The sequence below is a fragment of the Coloeus monedula genome (assembly GCF_965178545.1).
Source record: "Coloeus monedula genome assembly, chromosome: 10".
Lineage (NCBI taxonomy): Eukaryota > Metazoa > Chordata > Aves > Passeriformes > Corvidae > Coloeus > Coloeus monedula.
The window spans coordinates 11,200,712-11,228,459 of record NC_138790.1 but is presented as its reverse complement, the minus strand read 5'-3'; the positions used below and the strand labels follow the sequence as shown (position 1 = coordinate 11,228,459).

At 39.4% G+C, this 27,748-nt stretch overlaps 1 protein-coding gene across 2 annotated transcripts; it reads right to left on the bottom strand.

Moving 5' to 3' along the window:
• Nucleotides 1–1,151: 1,151 nt before the first annotated feature.
• Nucleotides 1,152–25,651, bottom strand: ATP1B3 (ATPase Na+/K+ transporting subunit beta 3). 2 transcript variants are annotated; one of them, XM_082288185.1, is made up of 8 exons: nucleotides 25,397–25,651; nucleotides 17,728–17,856; nucleotides 13,441–13,548; nucleotides 11,742–11,929; nucleotides 10,957–11,007; nucleotides 10,364–10,390; nucleotides 5,822–5,908; nucleotides 1,152–2,609 (listed from the first exon to the last, which is right to left on the bottom strand). In XM_082288185.1, the coding sequence occupies exons 1-8, from the start codon at nucleotides 25,503–25,505 to the stop codon at nucleotides 2,439–2,441; spliced, it is 870 nt and encodes a 289-aa protein (XP_082144311.1). In that variant the 5' UTR covers nucleotides 25,506–25,651; the 3' UTR covers nucleotides 1,152–2,438. The 2 variants fall into 2 exon arrangements, with proteins under 2 accessions (XP_082144311.1, XP_082144312.1); XM_082288186.1 differs by lacking the exon at nucleotides 10,364–10,390 and having other exon boundaries at nucleotides 25,397–25,649.
• Between the last annotated feature and the right edge of the window lie 2,097 nt (nucleotides 25,652–27,748).

The window sequence follows — 27,748 nt, the reverse complement described above, 5'->3', positions numbered from 1 at the left end:
AATTTTATCCTATCCTAATAGTCTGCACACCTGTTTACAGATAATTGCTGTATCATTTACCTACTCAAGATATAGAAATAAAAATGAGAAATAGTTCAATTTGATTAAATAGCTTAACACTATACTTTCTACCCACATACATTTTACATGCTCATTTTGATAGCTGAACCTTTTCAAAAGTACTAGGTTTTTTTTTCCTTTCTCCTCCTCCCCTCCCCCCAACTGATAAGCCTTACACGTTTAAATTAAAAACAAAACAAAACAAACCAACACTTGCACAGAATCTACAGAGAAGAGGAGTTTATTGAGTTTTACCTGTCTGAAAAGTGCTGGTGAAAAGTTGCCATTTCATGCTCTGTCTACAGACAAGATAAGTCAAAAGATAAATTGTTGCAAAAAACAAACTCGTTTGAAAACTGAGTGTTTCTCCAGAACTTCTTACCATTCCTAAGTGAACACAAATGTGAGAAGTTTTTACATGAAGCTAATCCTTTTCATTGTCAGATGCAACATCTACACTTAAGGTCCCTCACAACTATTAAAATACTTTCAGGCAGTATTAATACAGAGAAGCAATTAGTCATATCTTCAAGAAGCCAGGTATCCCAGCTCTAAAAGTGCATCATTTAAAACATTAGTAATGGAGTATTTTGAAAGAACATCTCATTCAGTATTAATGCATGCCATTATTACAAAAATATTCATTGCATATTGTAAGAACAACAACTTCCTTTTGTAGGCAACAAAAAGCATGCTGAATGGTATGAGATCAATATAAATCTATTTTTAATGAGGTTTAAGACACTGTTCAAGTCCCATTAAGAGCAGCTTCCTCCAACTGTGCATCAGTGTAGGCTTGCACAGCTGTTTTTCACTAATGTGGCTTAGACTGGCCCCAAACTTAAAGCAGGGCATTAAGACTGGATCTTGAATTTTAGAAATCCTTCATTTAGTTTGTTTAAATAAAATATTAAAAACCACTGTAATAATTAGGTATAAAAGTTGTTAAGTAACAAATTCGGGCCTAACTAGCACAACATACATGTATTTACACAAATGCAGGTTTGCTGTGGTCTTTAATATTGAGAAGACATCAGAATGTGAACCATGTGCTCAAACCACCCACCCCCCCCCCCCCAAGACAGAACAAAACAAAAACCTTGGGGAAGAGTAACATAAATTGCATGTCAGTTCAACTGCCGAAGTCATAGCCCAAGAGCATGGCTCAGCTTGGTTCAAACTGAGCAGCAGTCACAAGTAAACCAGTCTGGTTGTAGTTATTTTAGCAACTGCTCTTTTAAGTTACACTGAAAATAATTAACCCCAAGTCAACAGGATATTTCTATAAAGCAGTTGATGACACCAATTTTCTAAATAGATGATAATGAAATACATAGAAAGTCCAAGATGAAAGAGCAGATGAAGATGTGAGATGTTAAAATGATGCAACAAAACAGATATATAAATTAAACAGGAATGTTTAATCAAGACAATCCTTTCTTTTTCTTTTTTTTTTTTCTTAAACAGAGGTTCTTCTGGAAATTTTTAAATTGGAAAATCAAAGCCTATTCCCACAATAGTGAGGCCACTTCTTTCAAGCAGCTCTGTTGTACAACTTTTACCAGGATCCTAAACTATTTAAATTGTTTTCTATTGATATTTCTGAACTAAAAAGTTTTAAAATATTGTATAGATTTTATTTGTGCTCCACATATTACAAGCAATTAACAACACAAAGAAAGGTTCAATTCCTCAGCTAGAACACCAAACTCTATACCAAGTATTACATGTACACAATACTTGCACAGTGACAAGCACAAGAAAGTACTAGTTGAGCACTTACTTTCAGATATCCATACCAACTCTTAAAATCCACTTCAGTTCTCCCATGCCACCCAGTCTACAATTTAAGGCATCTCCACACAGCCATCCATCCACTGACCCACCCACTCCCATACACACAATTTATGTTGGAGGTGTTTACTCTTACAAAGAAATCACTAGGTCAATCAGGTACCATTTATTATTTATCCCTCTAACTGTGTCAGCATTGAGATATGACAGTTAAACCAGTGTTAAATCAATACAATATTTACAGAGCACAGCACATTAAGCTTGAGACACTCACTTGGAGGATAAAACCACATTTTAGAACAGGACAAAGGTCACCATTATTATGTGTTTGAAAACAGCTATTTACAGGTCCCTATGACATAACTATAGTCTGTACACTGTTCCAACGGGGCAGGCAAAAAGCAGGATAGGCGTTTATTTTAAGGGAATTTAAACATACAATTTGGAAGCATATTATTATGCTACCCTGAACGCCATAAACCACCTTAACATTCTTCAAGGTGGTCTCATATCCTAGAATGGCATGTCCAGCTGATACAAAACAGACAACACAACATTTACTTTGTGGAGAGTATTTACTCCAGCTATTCAAACATCTGGACTTTGAAGGCAATTCGTCCCAGAAACTTGTCACGGTCATCTTGATTTTTTAAATTAGGTGAGCCCAGGATCTTACACTCAATTGCTATTTCTTCTTTGGTACTGTTGGCGGTAATTACTAGTTGAACAGCCACTAGAGGCTGTAAATAGTGAGCCTAGTAAACAGAAAGATGGGGAAAAATATTTGAGAGACCAGAGTAAGTTAGCATTAAATTAACATGTAATCTATCAGAACAGTTAAGAAAAAAGCTAATTAAGAACCCAACTTTTCAAAGCCCAATCTGACTCATGTAAGACACTCTTTTTTTCCAGGTAAGAAATACATTCTTCATACCATTTCTTAACATATTCAACATAATTTGAGTCACAGTGTCTTCAAGAGGCATATGACTTTACCCCTTTCTATTACATTAGGTCAAATTTTTCTAGAAACCTTCAATGAAACAACCTCAGAAATGAGTGTCTTCCAACCTGTTCTATTGTCCTTCTGCTTGTTTTGGGTTTGGTTTTGCAGGGTGGGTGTAATCTGCTAGAGAATCTAACTTTTTTAGCAGGCTTTACAGTGGGGTTTTTTGTCCAAAAGCATGACTCAACAAATACTAATAAACCAGCTTCCCTTCTTCCCTATCCCATTTACTTGTTCAGCAACAAACCATTCTGAAAGGTGTTATGTGTTTAACAGCTTTACACAGAAACCTTTCCTTGAACATCCTGACAGTATCCTTCCTGATCAGTCACATTTAGTGGAGAAATTAGAATTGGTGACTATAAGAAAAATTAAAATTTAAGAATGAGAGCAGAATCAATTCTTTTCTTTTGTCAATCCAATATTGTACCTCACATCCAATTCAATAAGGACAACTTTCATTCTCTTGTAAAGTGCCTGTGAATTAAATAGGAACTTACTATGCACTGTTAAGGCAGCATTTTATGCAACATTCATTAAGTATTTCCATAATTTATTAATATTTTTAGGTCAGTACTGTTGACTGCTGATTAAGCAAAATTATTTTCCAGGTATTTTCATGTACATTGGTGGACTAAATACAACACTACAGTATTATGTAAGTATAAACCTTAAATTTTAACTGAACAAAATTTTGTGTTAAGATTTTTTCCCACCTCATTAACTTAGAAGACACTTTAATACATTTCTGTTGTTTTTAGGCTATCTTCTCCAGCAAAGAACACACTACATAAGACTCGAAAGTCTCATTTACAAAGAATGATGTGATGGAAGTAGATGTGCTAAAATCTTTAATGTGAAGTACTAGTAAGAAATAGATTGAAGCAACTGCTTTCATTGGATAGTGGTTTTATTACATCAGAAATTTTCCTGTGCTCCCAATAAATTTCAGACTGGGAGGGAGGAAATGCAGCTAGGCAAGGCTCCCTCAAAAACTTTCCAGTTGTAATGGTGATACCACACCTCGAGTTTTCTAAAATCAGAACTAAAATTCCCATGTTTCCTCAGGGAGAGAAGTCGTCTCACCATCAAGGTTTTTCCAAAGGGGTACGCAAATTTCTATGACGTTTTTGAAAAGAGATGATACCAGAACAGACTTTTACTCAGTATAAAATTTGGAGGAGGAGGGAAGAGAGGCAGCATCCCCATTAACTATGTCAGATCATCTAAAAAAGGGAACATTCTCCAAGGTCAGAGAGTTGGGCTCATTGTACCAAGCAGCAAAAGACAAATAACCATCCCGGACCACAAAATTGTAGATATTAGTACTTTTCTGGCTCCTACCTGAACAAGAGAAGCAAGTTTATTCAAATCTTAACTCCTTTACAGAATAAAGTAATTTAACAGTTCCACACTGATATAAAAAATCCGTTGCACAGCCAAGAAATCAATCCAGACCCTTGAGACCTAGCCAAAAACTTCTCAAAACTCTTCTTACTGCCTCTTGTTTTTCTCAGTATGCTAATGTTACAATAATTAGGCCTTCACATAAGCAAGAATCCCTATACCATAGCCTCCATTCCACAGGACAAAGTGAACACAAAAGGACAATGAACCACAAACTGGGTGGGGAAAAAAAAGAATTAAAAAAAGATTGTTCTTAATCACCTAATTCAAGCAAGGAATAGCCCTGTGTTTTGCCTGTCTTCATTACTGTATTTTCATAATCTTTCATTTTCCATCAGTATTGCAGCAAGATGGGAATTTTGTTAGTAAAGTTCTTCATCCTGTCCTTGGTACAGACTGGACCTTGACATGTCAAGGTTCACAGATGCTGTATTTTGCATTTCTTAGGGAAGCAGTGCTCTCCTTCCCCATTCTTTCATTCCAAGAATAGGATAGAGTCAGTACTGACTCCAGCTGTTGGAAGCACAGGCAATCTCCCCTCTAGTCTGCATATCTAAGTGAATAGATGGGGTACCAATTCACAAGATGGCAACAAAATGGAAAATACAGATCTACCTCTAAGTAACATGAAAGCAAATGTTGAAAGACAAGAAACTCCTTCCTCATTAGTAAAAGCCATGGGAAGATAAAAAAGGTTATGAAACTGCTGCAAGTACAGGCTACACTGGAAAAATAACTGACAAAGGAGTAATTTAATACAAAAATCACTTTGGTGAAATTACAACCACCCACCATAGTACACTATGGATCTAATAGATTTACGCTTTAAAAAGTACCTTTATCTTCAGTGGTGAACAGTGTTTGTTAGACTAAATAACCTTGTCAGTATGAGGCAATGTAATTTTATATTTTACAGAAGGTACAGATTTTCTGCATACAGTGATCACAAACTGATGCAAGAAAATATAAAAATTAATTAAATTCAAGTTTCAAAAGAAACTGGAGTTTAATTCTATGTATTCTGTGTTCATAAAGTAGTGAGTTTAGGGTTTTTACAACAATAATTTAAAAAAACCCTAAACCTATCTGCTACCTTGAAGTCCTTCTTCATAAAACGGGCCAAACAGAAAACACAACATGCAGAGCCACAAAGAAATATAATCAACACCATAAGGACTTACAAACTTAATATCCTATACAGAAACACCAAGGAGCTATTGGAAAGTGTATTGTAATATAAAGACCCAGTTTACTTTTCCTGCCTTTCCCTGCATTCAAAACGACTCCAAAAGATTTCAGTGAGGAAAAAAGAGCAGCCACTCTCAAGACTGCTGGTATACAGCCACTCCTTCATTAGGACAATGCCCAGTTTGTTCATGCCTGCCAAAGCACGTTTCCAGTCTAGAGAGCTGTGAAACGTCTGCATGTGCAATATTCCTTAGTAGTACCTCATTACAAAGTTCAAACTTCAGAATTAATCTGCTACTAGCAATTGTAAATACACACAGAAACAAAACACTGACAAAGTGAAGACCATCATTAAAGGATACTTACATGCAAGCTTTTCCCATAGTATGGGAAGTACATCAAGTCCATCGCGCCATTAGGAGGAAAATAATTTATCTGAACCATGCCTTCTTCCTATAATTGGAGACAGCAACAAAAGTAGAAGTTAACATTTGCTTGCATAAAAATGAACCCAAAACTAAAATTATAACCCAATGATAAAGTGCAAGATACGTAAAAAAGGGCAACTGACCTACAAACTCATAGAATAATTCAGAACAGATTTCTTTTGGCAGTCACATGCTGCACACATCTGCTGCAGTAAGGATTACCAGTATCATGTAAATTAGCAATCAAGTCAAAGACAGCTTGCCTTCATACTTATGAGTCAAAGAAATGAGGAAGGGGGAAGAGTATATTCATTGTAATGAGTAATTCAACAACCCAAACCCCTCCATATATAACTAAAATCCCAAGTATCCCCAAGCAAGCCTGTGCATTTTGGTGAACCATGTGCTGTTTAAAGCCAGGTTTTTAAGCCTCTCAAGCTTGCAATGATACAAGCCTTCACAGAGAACCACAGACACCTCTCTGCAATAGTGTTACTCCACATTAGGTGCCCTCCATCCTTCAAATACAGGCCAACCAAGAAGAAACTCAAGTTTAAAATGGTGACGTTGCTGGAGGTGTGTCATCACCACCTCAGAGGAGCGATATATACAGATGCAGGCCATATCACTCAACTGGCCCCTGCAACCCCAAATCCTGGAATAAGTAGCAGCTACCTATAAAGCTGCAGCCTATTTCTGAATTTAGGAGTCACTCAATACATAAAATATACAAAATATGTATATATGACTGAGCTGTCCACACACAGGCTATCAGTATAGCAATAGATAAACACCTCTCCCTATATACAATATTCTTCAAGACTGTATATCCTGGCAGAATATCAAACTACTGGAAGTTCAAACCACTAGGAAATGCCCACATCTAATGTGACTTTCTGTAATAAATTAAATATATTACCATAACCAAGGGAAATGTCACTAAAACAACCCCCCAAAATGTTAAATGTAAGTTCAGAACATTCACTGCTTGTTCCATGTAATTCACAAGTTCAAAGTGTATTAGCAAGGTTCATTGTTTTTTCTCTATTACCATATTCAACAGCTATAATTTTAAACAGATACCCTACAAAGTTCAGGAGACAATTGCAGTAAGATCAAAACATATTTAAGAACAAGCCACAGCTCAAGGCTACCTTCTTTTCACCTCCTCAAAAGAACATAAATTTTTTTTTTAGGATATGGCCACATTCTCATTCCTTTGCAGTCTAAATGATTGGTATTCTTCAATATATGTTTATTAAGTATTTTGGACCTTGAGCTTGCAAATATAACTATTAAGCAGGAATATGTTGATTTTCAGCATTATTCTTTTTTTTATTTAAAGCTCATGAAGCTGAAAATACTCCCTTCTCAAATATGTTGCTGAAATAATGGTTAAATAATCAGCATATGGAATAACATAGGCAAGATAAATAGGAGTAGTGCTTTCTGGAGCAGCTTAATACAAGGCATGCATGCAGTCATGACTATACACTAAATATATGCATTAGGCTACCAGTGCAATAGCAGGGAGGTTCTAAGGCATGCAGCTGCCTATCTAATGCAACAGCTGGGGGGGTTGCAGATTTTCTTGAATAAACAATCCTAATTAATGTCCCTACACAGTTAAATAAAAGCAAACCAAAAAACACCTAAACAAGCTGCATTTGCTGAAGAACTTCAAGAATCAGTCCATTAGTGAGTGTCACTTTTTCTGCTTATCATTTAGTTTCCACAAAGAGCTGCTGACAGTCAGCAAATCTAAAAATCTGACAACTTAGCTGGGCAGGCATGTCACCAAAACTGCACTGACAGAGACTTACACATCACTAACTGGGTCTTTATTAAAACTGTAGTTTAGAAAGAAGAATTTACCATATGTTGAAATAATATACAAAGACCCAAGGAAAGAATTTGGGCAGGAATGCTCTATAGGCGCTTGAGAAGAAATGGAGAAGATAAAGAGCAGTGTCCATTAGTAGAAACTGTTACACAACAGAGACTTCTGTCACAAAAAGCAAGTTAACTCAGATCCTGAGTATGTTGACAAAAGCAAGGCACATAGTGTCATTCATACAGCCATTCTTCATTCTTGTCAACTAGAAAGTGATACCTAACACAAAGTCAAGATGGTCATTAAACAGTAGAAAAATATGTGTTTTGGAATTACGGCTTTTTTTCTTTTCTCTAGTTGAAAATAAAAAAAAATCAAATCTACCAATTTTCAGTAAAGGTTGTTTTAACTTGAAAGGAATACTGCTGCAAGATGTTCTAGCACGTATGAAACTGCACAACTCTGGCCCCAAACTAAAGACCTAAAATGCTGATCTTCAAACTTCTTGGAGACAGAATCTTTTGTTGGTTTGTTTCTCTTTGTGGAGATTCTCAAGACTACAGCAGATTAGCTCCTCCAGGGTGCAGGGAAAGAACCAGTTGTAATGAGTGTCTGACACTGCAAACACTCACTTCCCTGATCTACAGAAATTACAGTGATGACAGCTTCAACTACATCAGGGCAGAGGGGGAAGCATCCCCAGGTATAAGTGTTCTAACCGAAATCACCCATCTAAAATTTTTCCATTTTAAAAAAAACCCACAGAAAAAGTGCAGAGAGAAGAAAGAAGAATCACCTTACAGGAGAATGCCTCAAGAACATAAATTCCACACTGAAAAACTTAAATGATGCTTCAGGTGGCCAAGACTGGCAGGATGTGCAGACAAAAGCTACTAACTTAATTTTGTATTTGAGAGACTTGTAAAAGCAAAAATACCATTTAAAAGTCAGATGGCGTTAAGTCCAGGCACACACTTCCCCAAATCGCTCTCAGTATATGTAGGATTGATGCACAGAAGTTCCATCTGGACATGAGGAAGAACCTTTTTTCTGTGCAGTGATTGGGCACTGGAACAGGTTGCCCAGAGAGTGCATGGAGTCTCCCTCACTGGAGATAATCCAGAACTGTCTGGACACAACCTTGTGCCATGGGCTCTAGGATGACCCTGCTTGAGCAGGGAGGTGGGACCAGATGACCACTGTGGTCCCTTCCAACCTTATCCACTCTGTGACTCTTAATTGCAAGAAATACTTAAAAACAGAGATGAAAGCAAAATAAAAATCAGTAAACAGTAAATCTACAGGATGAATTCTAACTGGTATTCTAAGCTTTCTTAAGCAAGTAAATTCTAAGCTTTCCTAAGCTACAGGATGAATTCTAACTGGAATTCTAAGCTTTCCTAAGCAAGTAAATCATTATGAGCTAGGGTTACAATAGGCTAGTAGAGATAAAAAAGATGCATTCAAAGTAGCAAAGCCTGACAAATACTTGCCTGGAAGTCACTAAAGAACTAATAAGATTAATAATTTTAAAATTCAAACCCATCACGCTTGTGTAGATCAGAAAAATGTTAACTGTATATGGTAGCAGAACTTTGTACTTATAGAAAAAGGATGCAAGAAAACGCACAATTTATTTCTACCGTAAAAAAATAGCAAAAAACCCCACCATGATCAACCAAGTTGTTATCAAACTTAACTCTTTTGCTCGTGAAACCTGCTAAGAGGGTATCATCTGCTTAGTATAGTTTTTCCTACTGTCTCATAGAGCATCCATAGAAGAAAGGTGAAGAAATACAATCATAAAACAGCCTTACCATCAATATTTTATATATCACTTGTTCTCAACACATCACAAGGCATTTCTGGTGGAAATGATGATGATTGCCCTGGACCCTATTCAGTGTTTCAATAAGGACTTGAGATGCAAACCCAAGTTCATTCATTGATGGCACCAAACTAAGAAGTGCAAAACACTTGAGAGAATTTGATCCCTTTAAAATGATCACAAAAAATGACAGAGGAGGGGCCAAAAATCGCCATATGAAATTCAAAGCTGTGAACTTTGAGAAATCACATCTACGGATACAGACTGGGAAATAACCAGAGGGAGGATTTAAATAGTAAAACAATGAAAATACAGACTCAATGTATTACAAACAGCAAATTCACCCTGCTTCCAATGTGTTCATAAAGGGAGAAATGCTATCATTAACAATATCTCAGCTAGAGGCAAACTTCAGCCCAGTTTGGGATATCACATTGAAAAAAAAAAAAAAAATTGAAGTAGATACATCAAAGAAAAAAGAGTACTAGTAGAAGTAAAAGGAGCTTAATTGCTTTATTCTATTCAAGAGAACAATGTGGGTTTTTGTGAATGGAAGCAAAGAATTCAAGTAAGTAATCTCAAGTAAAAGGAGAAATCACCTTTGCTTGCAATGGACTGTCACGGAGAGATCAAGACTTTCAAAGACTCCACAAAAATCAAGTATTAAAATCTATGCCTACCACAGGTATCTAGGATGAAGGCAGAAACCCTTAGAAGTGTTTGTCTCATTAACTGCTGATGTTTCCCAGCCTACACTTTTATCAGTGACCAGAAGCTAAAAGCCAGGACTCTGCCCCTTGCTCAAGCCGCAAACTTACCAACGGTTTCACTGCTCCCCAAGCAGTCTAGGAAAAACACCCATAAGTCAAAGTAATTATTATAATTGCAATAAAACATTCTGTGTAAATTCATTGGTACATAACAAATATGCAAAGATTAGCTGTTATTATAAGTAGTTTATACTTGATTTGAAGGCAACTTTTATTTGAGCGGTAACATTAGTTTCCACACGCAGTTTTCTTACCCATCATTTATAAAATTGTCTAAGGTGCACTTGCAGCATGGAGAAAAAATAAAAATACAGGTTATGAAATGGGAAAACAAAATATAACTCACAATAAATAAACAAACAAGACCACAAATACACATGTATGCATTTTCCTCAGCTCTAAACCAAGTCAGGTAGCTCAAACACATCTGAAGATGAAAGAACAACCAAAAAACTTCTGTAAGTACACAGAAGAAATTAAAAGACACTAAAACTAAATTAGACATACAGTAAGATGAAAAAAACAAACAAAAATACAAAGTCTCTAAGAAGAAGGGAAGAGAGTGAAATAAACTACTTCATTATTCATCCTAATCACAAGGAAAATAAAAAACACATTTATTTCTTACATCCTGAACTGACCTTAGGGGTACACTGTATATGTGGCTCTCCTTCAGGCTTTAATCCAATTACCTAAAAGAGACAAAGTTAAAATATTTACAGACCTTTTTCCCCTTTCCAGTTTTATAGGCTGAATCCGAACTTTTCCCTCACTAAATATGAGTTCATACAGGGAATAAATCTACTCAGTGTCATTTTTATCTAAACATAATTTTAAACTAGAACTAAGATTTAAAGTATTGTTAAGTTAAATAGTTTACTCAGGTCAACTCAAAATAGTTACAGTAGTCACAGAAAGTACTGCTTTCTTATTTTACATTTAGCATGTAACTTTAATGGCTCAAACCAGTTAGCAATTCAAGTAACACATAACATCATTGAGAAATCAAATACTTAGTAGAGTTTTCATCACCTTTCATAGTTTAAGAGTTACAGAATGCATTACATTCTAGTTAAGAGTTCTGGAACACAGACATGAAGTAAAACACACTTTGCAGAGTGGTCTAGAATCTGTTTCACAGAACAGTAAGTAAAAGCTAAGAACAATGCACCTCTCAAAACAGGATTCAGATATTTTGATGCAAGCAGTCAAAGCCAATACCTGTAAGTATTAGAATGCTCAAAAAGGTCACTTCATATTACTCTCTGAAATTGCTCAGTGTTTCAGTAAATTACACTTTTCTAGAAATGCAGGTATCTTGAGAAGCAAACTGAACACATATGTCAGTCCTTTCCACAGTCATTTCTTCATACAGCAGTAGTTTGGAGCGCTTGTACTAAGAATTTAAAAACAAGTAGGCACTTACTCTGTTCATTTTCACAAGCACACAGGGAGTTCCTCTAGAATAGCCAAAATTTGTATCTTCCTTCCCAGAGCATTGTCCAAGCTCAGAGAGGTTAAATCGACAAGCCTTTTTAACAGCAGCATCATTCTGATCAAAGATCTTTCCCCGTGTACAGTCTATGTTTTGGGACTGCTTTGAATCATTATATGCTATGAAACAGAAATAGCTTGTAAATCAATGGTATATAAAGCATATAAGTAGCCAAAACCTGCATATGCCTACATAAATAATTATAGTGTTATTTCCCTAGTAGTTTTCTCAAAGAAGTATTTTCAGAGCACCATGTCTCTTACATCCATCTTAACAAACACTTTTTCAAAGCCTATAGAGAAGTAGCAGTGTACTTGAATGAAAAAATAAGAGTATTACAGAAGAATTAATACTTTCCTGCTTTTTAAATTGGAACAATAATCACAACTTCATTAATTCCTGCACATAAACTAACTATATATTCTAAAATAATAATGTATTAAAATATAAACAATCGAGTTTTTACCTGGGAACTCAACCAGTTTTCCCTTTGCATATGTTTCTTTTACAAATACACAGGAAAACTTAAAAGTATTTCAATAACTAATATTAAATTGCTTCTACATTTATATCAGGTAGTATAATTTATCTTATACTAACATCCCAAGCTGTTTCTCACTTTCTTGTGTTTCTGATGTGCACAGATCACACTGTCACAAATGCTAAACTATTCCCATTTAAGATACTTTGTAGTTTCTTCCCCTCCCTTACACCCCAGCTCCCGGCTAAAAAGGTAAAATGGAGAAAGGGAAGTTCATCCTCGATGTAAGACCCTCTCCTGCAGGAGAGGCAGGTAGTCATGAAATGCAGCATTCCTCCCAGGAACCCTTGGCAGAGCTCTGAAAGAAAAGCCTACTCACAGAAGCTTTTAGTAGGCACCAAAACTATGAATATGGAGAGATTCAAGTATTGCTGTAACAAAGCAACTCATGCACACAGGTGAGATTTCGCAGCACCTTCTTCATTCTGACTTACAACTTTTGAGGGGTTAAACTTACTAATATTTTCAATTGATTTCCATATTATTAGAATAAGTGTACATACAGGCACAAATAAAATATGACAAACTAGTGATTTTGCTATCCTTCAGACTTATCCTGTTACCTTTTGTCCATGTTCTAAATTCAGTGTTTTAATATTTCTGCCTGTAAATACTGTGTATCAGAGTGAAAAATCAATAAAATGCAATTAATTTAATCTCTGTGTGCCTAATTTTTTGAAGAGACACTCAAGTTCTCCTGACTGAAGTATTGTCAGTCACCAAATCATTTAGATTAAGACTAAGATAAGTCTTGATAAACATTGTCTCCAAATACAAAACCTATGTTATTTTACATTTAATTCTTTTGGCATATGCAACTGCTACATCTTACAGTATTTAAATAACCACATCACCCAAAACTCTCCATTGTGTACTGCAATATTCCTCATGCTCAGGCTTCCTGTCCAATACAGGCATTATATTTACCTTTTTCTGTAACGTATAGACTTTTATAACACACATATCTACAGTAACCCTGAACTTGAATTAGTCTCCATTAGCAATCAGTAACTACAAGCAAGAAATAAAATAATGCACTCAAGATTAAGACTCCTAAATTACTTGGGCAATTGTAAGTAACTTACTTACATTCAAGGAAGTTTTGAAGTGTAGCAACATATTCTGAATACGATTGGCTGTCACTCTTGTTAAAGTAAAATTCCAATGCAGTGTCTGGCTTTGGTGAAATCATAAGTCCTTAAAAATAAAAAGTTCAAGTTAGGAACTAAGCAACTTATCTTTCCTACACCACTCTAACCCCCATCTCAAATATCCATAAATTGGAAAATGTCTATCTGTAAAGAAACATTAATGTTACCCCTATATTCCACAGTACTGGAAGGTACTTTGTGTTTGAAGCCAGTTATCCAAATCAGCATTACATTAATTAACATTTAAATCTAACCCAGTGTATAACTGCAATTCACAAACCAAACCCAAGCGATTAGGAAAAGCAAAATCAGCAAATTAATCACTTTCAATCAAAGATTTTTACTGATCCACTTTCCACACTCAGTAAATTAAGCTTAAAAAATAATTGAAAAAATACCCAAAAGCACACCCAGAAAACCTTCAGTTCAAGCAATGGGTCAAAGCTTTAGGCAATACAGAATGAAGCTATGATTGTACTATTTTCATAGAAACAGAAAAAATATTTTTAAAAATTTGATTATGCATAAAGCTGGCTTGAAAGTTACCCCACTCGAAACAGGTAAGTCAAGTTAGTTTTCAGTCTTCTTCTCCAACTCCTCAAACAAAGTTTAGGTGCCACCTGTTCCATGGAGAATGCAAGACACTTCACACAGCCACAGGGGCACGGCTCAGCCAGGCCTGGGGACCATGAATGCTCCAGAGCTGCCTCCTGGCCCCCACAGCACCAGCATTCCCTGTGGGAACTCCAGCTCCTTTTGGCTGCTGGCTGGGGGCACTGGGGCAGGAACCACCCACAGCCAGGAGCCAGAGCTGCAGGAGGTATGAGGACATGGATCACCAAAAGCTGAATCCAGCCTCAGCTGAAGGATGGACAAGGCACACATGGAGTAGGGCCCTCTTGAGAGCTGAACTGCCCCTGCTTCCCAGCATACAGCCCAGAAAAGTGCAGAGTTCAATCTTAAGAGATTTCTCTGGAGCAGGTAAAAGCAAAAGGCACACTAATACACACAGCCTGTGCCACCGGGAGCTGTCACTAACACAGGTACCTGATGCTTCTATTACTCATCACAGCTTCAGTAGCAGATGAAACAGCACTACACCACCAGATATTGCAGCAGAGATTAAATCTGTTCAAAAAAGGGTGTATAACTGATTGTTTTATTTGCACTACCTTAAGGCAACTCTTATTTAATATAAATAATTAGCACAGATAAAAATGCTGCAGTTGTGATTAACAGGTGAGCATCCATGCATCTGTCTCTTCAGTACAGCTGAGAACGGACACTGCAGTTCCACGAAAGAAAAAGAACAAACCAAAACCAAACAAATACAAAAAATCCCAAACCCAACCTATATTTTATCAGATTCATTTTCTTCTAAGTTAGAATATTAAAATTGTTTGATCAAAGTCAAATTTGGCATAAAGGAAGAAGCTCCAATTACACAGCAACTGATTGTATCACCTTAGGATGCCATGTAGTTTTCCTATCCTCTGGCAAAACCAATTAAAACTAGATTCCCAAATGAATTAAATTTAAGGCAGAAAACACAAATCTCAAAAAAATATTCAAACCAGGCCTTTATATTTAAAAAAAATATATATATATAAGAAAGTAAGACTGCAATGGGAAGATAAAGTTAGGTTACTGTAGTTTACCACCACAGTAAAGTTTTGAAAGCATATCAAGAGTGTAGTTAAGTAGCCCAGGCCTATTAAGGATTTGCCTACAGAAATGGCCAAGCTTCTCATCCAAAGGCAGAAATTATTTACAAATACTTGCTACATGCAACTCGCAAGTAATAAAGATCTATACTAGAAATTCATCAGAGACAAACATCTTTTAGCTTTTAAAAAACCCCCAGATATAATTTAATGGTTTTTATTCTAGGTCTTTTGTAGGATTCCCAATAAATCATAAATCCTCTTTTTTGCAATAACAGCAGTTAAATTATTTCCATGGAAGCCAGAAGTAAAGGCCTTAATGACTGACAGTCCATATAAAACTACAAATACTATTTTGACTGCAGATTACTTTGCACCATTACAGTCATTTTCTGGCCTTCACACTGAAGTTGGATTCAGCAAAATAAAATGTAATTAGTAGTAGGGCTGAAAAATCACTGAAGGGGTTTTACACATTAAGAACTTTTAGAGGATACGAGATTATTATCTACAGAATTATAATGTAAATGGAAGACTTAAATTGTATTTTTCAAAGGGAATATGACAAAATAACTTAATTAGTCATCAGTGAATGAAAAAATCATTTGAATGAAAAAAAATTAAGATTTAGTGCTTCAGGGGAATGTCAGAAACATCCTACAAGGAGAGGACTGCTCCACTTCCAGTGGATTACAGTCTGCCTAAAAACTATGGTGTAAATTCTACAGAAAAAAGCCATTTGAAGGACCAATGCATAGACTGTGAGAGATGCAGGATTTGAGCTCTTCTAGCGGAACAGAATTAACAGCCTCAGCATAGGATCACATCTAGGATCACAAAAGAGATTACATTATATTACAATTCCAGGAGGGATTTTAAAAAAAAAAGGTTTTAAAATCATCTGGATTTGATTTATACTATTATACCCCAGTGTACAAAGTCAAATATCAATTATAAAATAAATCAATTATGAGATTTCCAAGTATGTTTAACATAAGAACAGAACCTCTGACCTACGGCATCCAGGTTTTGTGTGTAGATTTTTTTTTTTAAAGAATTTAAGTTTACAGCCAGCAACATTACATGTCTCACTGCAAATGAAAAACGACAGAGTTAAGGAGAAACATTAAAACAGAAACAAGCAATCTGATTAATGTATGAGTTACTAAAGACATGGTTAATAAAGAGATTTAATTCAGAAATGTTACAGGAATTCTTCAATTAAAAACTAATTGTGGCATACATACTTTTAAAAACAAGCATCCCTTATGACTTATTTCAGAGCCATGGAAAATTAATACCCTGAACTGCAAGAGAGAAGAAATGTCACTAGCATTAAGTAGTAGCCTAGCATTAAGCCACAGTTACCCACAGCTCCATCCACTATGACACTTTTGACTTCCACAACAGACACAATGGAAATGGGGAGAAATGGTCAACTAAGCCACCTTTTTTCTCCTCATTTATTTTTCTTCTCTTTTTTTTTCTTATTTATATTTTTCAGCATCTAGCCCATTCTTAAGATTGAAAAAACCAGCACATATCCTCAAAATCCCTTACAATATGACACTTACTAGAGCAGGCCAGAACACTATACCAAAAAGAATTCTGTTCAGAATCCAGAGACGTTCATCACACCGGCCCCACTGCAACTTGCTCACACAAAGATTACTGTACCATCTTAAGAGAGGAAACAGCTGCAAGATGATGCTCAATTTTAAGAGCTTTGCGTTCAACAAAAGGAAAAAGTGTTTTAAAAAATAATGCTGTCTCACTTCCACCAAATTATTATATTGGGGAAGACAACCACTTTATTACTCATTCTTATTTGCACAGGTTGGGTTTTTTTAACATATAGTTCCTTGAAGCAGCCAACAGTGGGATGGGTGGGCAGTACACAAAGGAAGCAATAGTTACAGGAAGCAAGATACCACTTTTAGTGGCAGCTACGTGTTACATGGACTTCGCTTCATCATAAAACAGGACCCTCTCTCTAGTGGATCCCTACATAACAGGTAAACAATCCCTGAAATCCACAGACATTCCATGTCAGTTGGAAACTACCTAATACTGTTATAAAAACTCTGCAAAGGCCTCTGTCCCACAGTACTTACATGCTCTTGAGCAGATCACACCCATAATACAGCCTTCCTGTACCTTCTGCAAAGTATCAAACACTAATCAAGGTGGCCTTCCATCTCATCCAAGAGAACTGGTTTAGAGTATCCTTAAAGCAATTCAATTAAATTATAAATGCACTTCGACATCAGCATGTTGTATAGATCTGCAGGCAAAATTGTGGTCTACATGACAAATTCAACTGACAGGAGCTTAGAGGAAAAAACAGCTAAAGTTAGTACATACACACAAAAATGTACTGCCTGAAATTATGCTATAAACATATATAACTAGCCTCACACCAAGTTTTACCTTTGCAACCTCCAAGTAACTGAATAATGATCACGGTTTCCCACAAGTAGTTCATACTTCAAACAAGTTCTCAAACAAAACCCAGTTCTTAAACCAGACAGAAGTTTATGAAAAAATAAATACAGTGTTACCTGGACTAGAAATCCGGTCACGATATTTCGGTATATCACTGCTCAGTGTCTGAAGCATAACCCACATTGTGAATGTGAAGAGTGCTGCTAGGAAGCCATAGAATACCAGATAGAATAGCAAGATCAATCCTGCAAAGAAAAAGCTAAAATTACTATTTTCATTTCATCTAATTCCATTACCTATTTTGAAAATCAAAATGAGAATTTAGCAATACAATGTTTGTAGTCATAAATACACCTCTAGCATACATATGTAACGCACAGTGCACAATCGTGCAAACAAAAAGGTTTTCTTAATACTTTCTGATTCTTAAAGCTTATAGGGCATTTTGGCATCTCTATTTTTAAAAGAGAAGCATTAAAAACCACTCTTTTGGCTATACAGGAAAGCTGGCAAAGATGATTAAGCAGTGCATTAGAAAAAAAATAAAGTTTTACTTGTTTACAGGAATTTTAGCTTTGTATCTGGTTGTTGGGAAGATGAAAGAACTGAGGGAAAAGATAAAATTATTACACTGGATCCAGACCAGGGAGGAAGCAATTGGCGCTTTAATAACATAGTTGATATTTGAGGGAACACCACACAGAGCAGTCCTTCACATATGTCCTGTTACAAGATACTTCTCAAGGTGAAAATGCTTTCTGCCACATTCTTTGGAAAACAAACCAAGCCTTCTCCTCAGACTTATCCAACCTAACACACACACCTGTTTTACCAATCTACCTTGGAGACCCAGCAACCCCACTGAATTCACCAATTACACAGCTGTTACCAGCTTCAACTTGTTTTGCTAACTGAACATTCAATATCCACCTAAAAAAGTGTGTGGGATTCTGTTTTAAGACTGAGACTTGAGGACACATGCAGAGACTTTGTCAAAAAAGAATGTCAGCTATTAAAAGTACTGAGGAGATTGGATGCTTGGACTGAGAGCCATCATTAAAACCTTTGTAATTCAAAAACGTAACCAAATGTTGACACAAATTCAATTTTTATTGGATATTCTAGCTGTAAGGATGCTATCAGAAGCCAGAGATCTAACTCGGGTATGACGAAAAGCACATCAAAACGATTATGCAACATCCTACCACTGACACTTGATTACGTGAGAGAATCAAGTGCAGAATTTTTTAACCTTTCACAGAAAAGGAAAGAGCAAAAGCAAACACAACTGCACCCCAGTGCTATGCACTGTCCACTGGACACGACAGAAGGAAGCCTAAGCCCTGGCTCCTGTCCCAGAAACTATGTTTGCACTTTGCACTGAAATAGTCTCTAGGGTAGTATGGTCCCCAGAAACCCGTGACTGCTAAAAATCGAAGTACCCGTTTTACTTCTCCCAAAAGAATTCTGTGTACATCCATTAAAATAATGACGTGGTTTCCAAATTCTTTACTGTAAGTAAAGTTCTTGACAGCAACCAACTGAATGTTAGCGGATTTTTGGTTTGATTTTAGTTTTCAATTTCACATGTTGAGGAAGTTACCTACCAATATGCAATAATCTGAAAGTGATCAGATATTTAAAATACACTTGAAACCACCAAGATGTAAGATTCTATGAAGCGATTAGAAGTAGCAAAGCATGTAAACACAAACAAGATTACTCTATAATGAACAAGACAGCTGGACATCTATTGTAAATGATTGCTAAGGTTATTTAGAAGCTATTTAGCTGCTAAAAAGAAAACATGAAAACTAATAGTAGAAATACTAGTCAACGAAAGCCATTATAAAAGTTGCATCTGTACTTGGCACAGCAGCAATTTGTTTTACCTACAAGCTTATAATTGCATTAACTTAATTCAAAGCAGAACAAGGATCTTCTGATTAATATCCAATGTATTCCGGGTATTACAAAACCAACCAAACAAAAAAGCTCCCTTACAAAACGCCTGGTAAGCTCCTATTTTGATCCATACAGGTTAATCAGCTATTGGATACACTTTCATCAAACTGTCTAGAAAGTACACTTTTCATCAAGTGACCAAGACAGTCACCAAACAGTCCCAACAGAGCAGAAGAATTTGACATGTAAGACAAGACAAGCAGCTACTGTGGCACGTAGTGTAAAAGCAAGAAAATCAGGTAAATTATTTCAGAATACACTTGTATTTGAACTTCTAAAACAATATGCCAAACTTCATTGAGAAAAGAACAAACTGATGAGCATAACACAGGCAATAAGAGCACAGTGGTGTGCAGTGCTAAGCAGACATGGCCCTAAGAACAGTCCCACTTTGGGCCAACACTACCCCATCACCAGTATTCCTGGTCTCAGAGCTGACCCTGAAGAGCAGGTCCCAGAAAGGGCAGCTCTCCCCCATTGGGTCATCAGTGTCCTACCCTCCTACACAGCCCTTCACTCCAGTGGGGCTGGCAGGGCTGGAGCCCCTTCCCCACCAAGGGCAGCAGCAGAGCAGAACTGGGGAGCTCTCATGCCCTTCAGGGAGCACCAGTACAGGGGTAATACAGTCATCGCAACCCTGTGGTGGAGACTGCAATGCCAACAGCATCTTCCCCAGTCCCTCCCAGCAGCATCCCAACCACTGGGGAGATGCAGCAGGAACGTGGCTGGAAAGGCTGTTTCTATTCACAGCTCTGAAGTTCTGCTAGCCTCCCCCAGCCCAGCAAAGCACATGCGTGCTCACACACAGATTATTTTTAATCTTTGTTTTAATATAGCTTGTAAATGCACTGCAGAATGCTGACCACTAAACTGACCCATTTACACTACTTTGCCACATTAAAAGGAGGGGAAAAAAAACCAACAAAAATCCCCTCTGCAACTTCCAACAGCCCCAAACTGAGTAAGCTGCTCTTTGTGAGCCTATTTGTACTAATTATCCTTAGCTAATCACAGGGAGCAAGCCATAACCTGTCAAGAAACTCTGCCAAAATAACTTCACGTAACACTGGGTTTCTTGTCAGGAAACAAGATGCACCCAAGTAACAGTGAAAAGCTATCCTCCATATTTCCTCCAAGCAAAGTACAGCTTCCACATCTAACATGCAACTCAATTCAATTGTTGTAGAGCATCTTGTACACCAAAACTATAGAACAAGAAAAACTCAAACCCAAAATTTTGCTACAATTTACCTAGTTGTTTTGGTTTGTTTTTCTTTTTGCAGGGCATCACGGTACCAAAAACACTTCTTCATATCCTAACCACATCAACAAGCAAGTCAAATCCGGAAAACTGCAATTTCTGAACCAACATGTTGATATTGTCATTAGCTGGAATTCATTTGCAGGAATCAAAACACTTCTCCACTATGAAAATTAGAATTTCTGACTCTGGTGAATGCAAGATATCACATACCGGGCCATCATTTCCATGAAAAATACCAGCTTTCCAAACTTTACATGGCAAAAGCAATAAAAAGCTTGTCACTCTGGCATAAACCAGACTGGCTCTACCTGTATGTAATGCATAGTTGCTATATACAGGTATCAATATAAACACTCCCACAAACAGGGGAGCAATTATTCAACATTACCTGCAACAATAAAAATGAAATGCTGTTTTTATGGTTTGTTCGATTCCATGCTGCATTGATCGTACCACCTGCATGATTGTCCTACACCTTTAATGAGTGGGATTTAAACACCCACCCATATTCCTACTGACTACTACCAGTGCCAGGAAAATCAAGGAGTTTTAGTCCACCCACAGATGGACTTCCTTACTTTAGGCTAACATAACTATACACATGAAATAATCACTAATCATGTTTCAACCTTACTTCTTGCACACTCAAGAATTATTGTTTTCCAGATCTGGATGACACCAGAGGGAGGAAGAGAAAGTCTTGGAAGAAATATAACCTCAGTCCCATGTCACATTTTATGTCACAATAAGCCAGGGCTCCACAAAGAACATGGCTACACCTCAGGAGACAATAAAAACTGTCAAATGCAACACTTGCAAAGAGTCACAAAAGCCAGTGTCTAATGTCATGATTAAGCATTTAGAACACCCTCCCCAAAATACACTTACTGTACTACTAGAGCATACTGATACCTGTAACAAGACAAGATGCCTTTTTTCAGCGTGATCTATACGAAGGAAAATAAAATATTCTACTGCAGTGGCATACAGTGATGCCAGAATGTTTAATATTACACTACTCATGAAGAAAGCTAAATGTCAATAAATCCCTCTGAAAACACCAATAAAGAAGACAGAATAACCACGTCAGAAAAGCAGTTAAAACTCTGACAGCACTGTATGTTCAACCAGGAACTGAGTGAAGACAAAAAAAGAAGCAAAGCTGGATCCTTTGTTATAGCAGCCAACAAGAGTGTAATTCCATTGACATGGTGGAAAGCTTTCCTAAAAATAAGGTGTTGGGTTTTGTTGGTGGAGATTTCGTTTGTTTGTAATTACATACACATCTGAGCACCAAAGGATACAACTAAGCATTCAAAAGAAAATTCAGTAGGTCCAAACTTCTATGTACTTCAAGACAATGCCACCTCTGCCTCAAACACCCTGACACAACACAGCTTTACGGAAAGACTTAAATACACTTGACATGACATCTAGTGTGACGAGAGACAAAGTATTGCTACAGTCTATACTGCCCTTTTTTTGGGTACAAATTATTTTCCTGTAGCTTTGTATGAAAAGAATTAACTATCTTGTAAGACAGTGCACTGAGTGTGCAGTGAGCATCTCATTACAGGACTTTTATGATGATCTCACTCCATTCTTGCTCTAACTCTAGGCAGACACAGCGCCTTGCCATTACAGGCAGAGACAGATGCTGATCTTTTTGCTTGTGGGAAGGCCCCACCCAGCAGCCTGCCGAATCCTCCTTTCTCTGCTCTACCCGATTAAAAGTTGGGTGTACCCCAGGACCCACCCTCCTTCCCATCACCTCTTCAAGGACTATCGGCATCCCTCATGCCTTGCTGCTGACAACACCACAGCCTCCAGTCAGGAGTTTTTCCCAGTATTTTGTCTCTTTAATACAAGAAATGATTATGCCAAATAATTAAAAATAGAAGAGTTTGGGGGGGAGTGTGTGTAGGTTTGCATATCAACTTGTGAAAGATTCAAACTGAAGTACCCCACAAGCCTGCAAAACAATTAAGCGAAAGTTATAGGGTTTTCACCAAGCTGTAAAAGGCAATTCTTTATCAAACTCTAAAATGCAGCCTCATGACAAATGAGTATAGGAGCCGCTTGTGTTTGATCTTTTCACAAATCCTGATGTGGAAATGGCAGATAGAGGAGTACTCCAACGCCATAGCCCTAGGATTCACAGAGAATTGCTGCCTTGCTGTTGCAATTTACATAAACCCCCGGGACTGTGTCAGACTAGGGCAAAACACGCACATACTGTGAATAATTATTTAACAGTTTCTCTACTGCTTGTGTCTTATTTCTGTGAGGAAGCTGTCTTGAGACAAGAGAAATACGCACAGAAGGATCAGAGCCAGCTGAATTCTCATGGTGCTGCCCTTGGGGACACGACAACCCAGCAGACTAGCAACCAGAGCTGTCCTCTCCAACGTCCTCCCTCGCCTTTCAGCCGAGAGACCACCAACAGGGAAGGAACAGTAGTAGGTGAGAGAGCTCTAAGCTCACACCTCACCTCTACAGTAAGAGCAGGAGACCAAACCCTGCATATTCATTCTCCTGTGCCAACAGAGCCACCCAATTAGTGACCTGGCATTAAAAAGTAAAACCAAACAGAAAGCCACACACCATGCCCCAAATCAGTCAGACAATGATTAAATTAAATAAGCACGGTATGTTAATTATGGAATGCCAAAACAAACAAATATTGATGAAAAAATACACTGAAAATTTATGGTGTTACTAAACATTCACTTCCTAATGTCCAAGCTGAGGAAATGGTATATAGCAGTAACCACATGCCAATCACCTAAACTACTAAATAAAATTTCTTAATGAAGTAAAATTACTTGACTTACCTACACAAAGTAATATTATTCAAAATGTCTACAGATACTTTCTCAAAAGAATCTTTTATGAACAGTTGTAGAAACTCAGTCACCAACTAATTAATCTCAATTTCAAATGTTGTTGGCCTTGGTCTAACACGGACTAGTAACATCCTAAGTGACTTATCCTACTAGATAGGTTTAAACAGAGGAGATGGTTTTATCTTCACCTTTTTTTAAAAAAAAACCTTGCAAGCTATTTCGAACATATCTACAGTCTGTGCTGCTCAGACTCATGACACAGCCAGACTTCTGCAATCCACACACCCAGCCCACGCACTTGAGGAAACCTGCCTGTACAGAAAGATCACTAGACAACAGCATAGTGGAAATTTCCTATCCTTTGCTATTCAACTGGCAGAGTAGCTGCAAGCTCTTATTTCCATCTGAATGGAGGGGAACTCCTGTCAGAGCTCGGGCCCTCTCCTGACAGACAGGAGACACTGGCACGGCAGAGAAAGTACACCCCATGCACAGACCACTTAAAGCTCCTCCTCACTATTTCAACATCAGTATTCATTGAGATCGCGTCAAGGCCAAGGATGTATTGGCCTGTTCCTTTACACCACGCTGAGATTCTTGTTGGTTTTGCAAGCACAACTATTAAGTATCCCAACTACATCCAAGTTTTGGGAGGAGACGCAGCATTTTCTGAAGTCAGTAAATATGTCCCATGAGGGCTGAAGAAACATCCTAATATTAAGCATTTGTACAACTGTTTAATATGAGAAAACACACTCGGAAAATCCAAATATTTTTATTGGAAGCAACCACATTCCAGCTCAGAGGAAAGTGATAGGATGACTACCTGAAAACAGGAAAACAAACACTGCCTTCACAGGCTTTACTGGAGACCCTTCATTTAAAGCTTCCTTTAACAAAATAAAAGGCCCAGAAGCCCTACGCTGGAACAAATTTAGCACAATGACGCACAACCACACACAACGATCACTTTCTGGAATTGGGGCTCATGAACTTTGGGCGGGGGGGGGGGGGGGGGAGTGGGGGGGCTGTGTTGGGGATTTTCCTTTGCTCTCCCTCCCCGACCTGCAGCTACAAGTACAAAGGCAATTCGCGCTCATTCATTCTGGATTCCCTGCGCCGCTGGAACACGGGGGGGGGAGAAGCGGGGGGGGGGGCGTCGGGAACGGCTGGAGTGGGGGAGCTGCCCCGGCAAGCGCAGGCTGAGGACGGTGCGGATGATGCCGCGGGCGGGGCCGCCTCGCACCTCGCGGCGGAAGCCCGTCACGACCGCACCGCGGCGCCCCCGCGGCGCCCCCGGCAGAGCGGGCGGGAAAGGAGCCCGCGGGCCCGTACCGGTTGCGGGGCGGGCGCTGAGTCAGCTCGGGACGCACCCCGGGAACTCCCCTTTCCCCCGACCCGCGCCCCTGCTGTCACGAACGGAGCTATTTTTAGACCAGCAGTTGTAACGGGCACCGGGGCGCGTGCGCCGCCGCGGCCGCGCGGGCCGCCTCACCTGGCGCGCGCTGCCCCCGCATGCCCCCGGAGACCCTCCCGCATCCCGTCCCCTCTTCCCCGCGGGGGGCCCTCCAGCCCGTCCCCTCTTCCCCGCGGGGGGCCCTCCCGCATCCCGCCCCCGCGCCCCCACCTCTCGCGCTCGGCCCCGTTCCCCACCACCCCTCGGTTTCTCCGGCGGCTCGCCCCGCCCTTGTCCCCCGCGGCAGCCCTTACCCCAGCTCTTCGCCGTGCGCCCCAGGAACTCGCCGCTGTTGGGATTGTAGATGAACTGCCGCCACTCGGCCATACTCTGGCGGAAGGGCTTCTTCGTTTCCTTAGACATGGCGAGGCAAGGAGCGGCTGCGTCGCGCACCCCGGCGGCAGAGCCTTCCCGGCACAGAAAGCCGCAACCAGCGCCCGCTCCCAACCGCTAAGTAACTGCGGCCGCGGCGCCCGGCGGGAGAGCGGGCGGGGGCCGGGCCCGCCGAGACCTTCCCCAATCCCGCCCTCCTTCCCTCTGCCCGCCCCCGCGCAGGGCGGGCCCCGCAGCGCTCCGCCCATAGCCGGTCCCCGGCCGCCGCGCGCGTCCCCTGCCGGCCAGCACCGCCCTGCTGCGGAGGCGCGCGGGGGCACGCGGCCCGGCCTGGCGGAGCGGGGCAGAGCCGAGCGCGGGCAGAGCGCGGGGCCCGCACGGCCCCAACGGCGGGCACGGACCGGCACCGCTCCTCGACCCCGCCGGGCCCCTCCCAGCCCGCCTCCGGGCACCCGTGACCCCGCCATGTGCCGGGCCGGTGCGGCGCTGGGGATGCTGCGCGGCGGGGCGGGTCGTGATGCACAACGCATCTTAGAGAAGTGCCAGGGGACAGAAAGGCTCGCAAGTGTAACCTCCGTCTCGGCACTCCGTCCGTGATCCAGCACCAGCCTGAAACACCAGGTGACAGAACACAAACGTGTCAAGATGCTCTAGAAGGGCTGTTGGTAATGTGACTCCTGATGCATAAAGGGCTCAAAAGCTCTCTTGCTGTCACGCTCCTGAAGGTCCAAGTAACACAGCACAAAACCCCCCTCCCCATCCCCCGGCTGATAGCAGAGGAGCAGCCTCATTTACTCTTTGGCACGGATCAGGAGCTTACGCCCTGGAATTCTCTTTCCCCAATACGGAGCGGAGCAGTGGCAGCCCCCGCGTACCCCCAGCCCTGGGGGTCAGCCCTAACGTGTTCTCCCTCAGAGTTCTCAGCCAGTGTCAATAATGGCATTAACCGGGGACCTTGCAAAACTCAAGTGTAACAGGAAAGCTCCTACATCAAAGCAGTTCTTAAAATAGTAAGAGATCAAATCCGAATGGAAGAGATACGTTTTTCAGATGTAGCCTGGTGTAAGAGAAACAATTTAAGAGATGTCTTATGAGGAAATACATATTTATCAGCATGGTTAGTTTAAATCTTTACAATGGTTGCAGTATTTCCAGAAAGCAGTAAATGTAAAGCATAAAATAGAATAAACCTGTTTGCCTCTTGAACATTTGATTCCAGTATTCTCTGCTGTTACAGTACATCATCTAAATCATTCTATTTGCTGTAAAACAGCAGCAGAAAACGTATCACTCACTGATTACTCTGTGTCACACTACTCAGCTAATAGATTCCATTTCAGGCCAGAAATAAGCCATCTCCGTTTTTATTTTTCTTTTAAATGTCACCAAGCAAAACCTGACTGTCATTCCATTTTAACATCTGCTTTGCTGAATTATTTTTCCCAATTTATTCAAATAGGCATCCTTCACTATTACGGAATAATATGTCAGCAACATGTACCTATATCCATCTTTTTGGAATGGGCACCATATTGATTCAATAACATTAGAGTTTACTAGATGCAAAGAACTGAGGAATTTAACATAGATTAAAAAAATCAGATTGTCTCTAAGGAATGACCAAGCCCTACATTATGCAGTGAAATGTCAACATCTAAATATATTCATATTTTTTTTAAATTACAGAAAATGTAAACCAAAGTATTACAGAAGCTAGAATTATCCAGCATCACTGAAACTCTTTTGTCTGCACATCATAAAATATAGGAATCTTTTTGTACTCTGTACTCTTGAGTTTCAGAGGCTCAGTTTTATTATATTAACCATTATGCTCATTTTTAAAATCAGCAATCTCATGCAACCCAACCTGACTTGGATGGAAACATCAGACTGTTCCTGAGATGCAGGAAGGTCAATATTCTGACTCCTGGGCATATAAACCCATGAGCTACACACTGATCCCAGGTAAAATAATGGAAGGGTCCCTCCCTGCTCCAGTGAATACAAAGTGCTGAATGAGGACAGCATGATCTGCTACACGGTTACCTGCAAGAGCCCAGGCCTGGACATCAGCCCCAGAGTTGGCGGCCAGGTGGGCAGGGCCCTGGCCTGGCACAGGGACCAGCACAGCCCTGGCAGTGCTACATCACAGGAAAAGAACTAATGCAATCTACTGGGCATAAAAACTTGTCTTCTAGAAAGGAGAAATCTGCACATATTGGTGAAGAAATGGTACAAAAACACCTGCAGTGACTTCTGATATTTACAGTAAC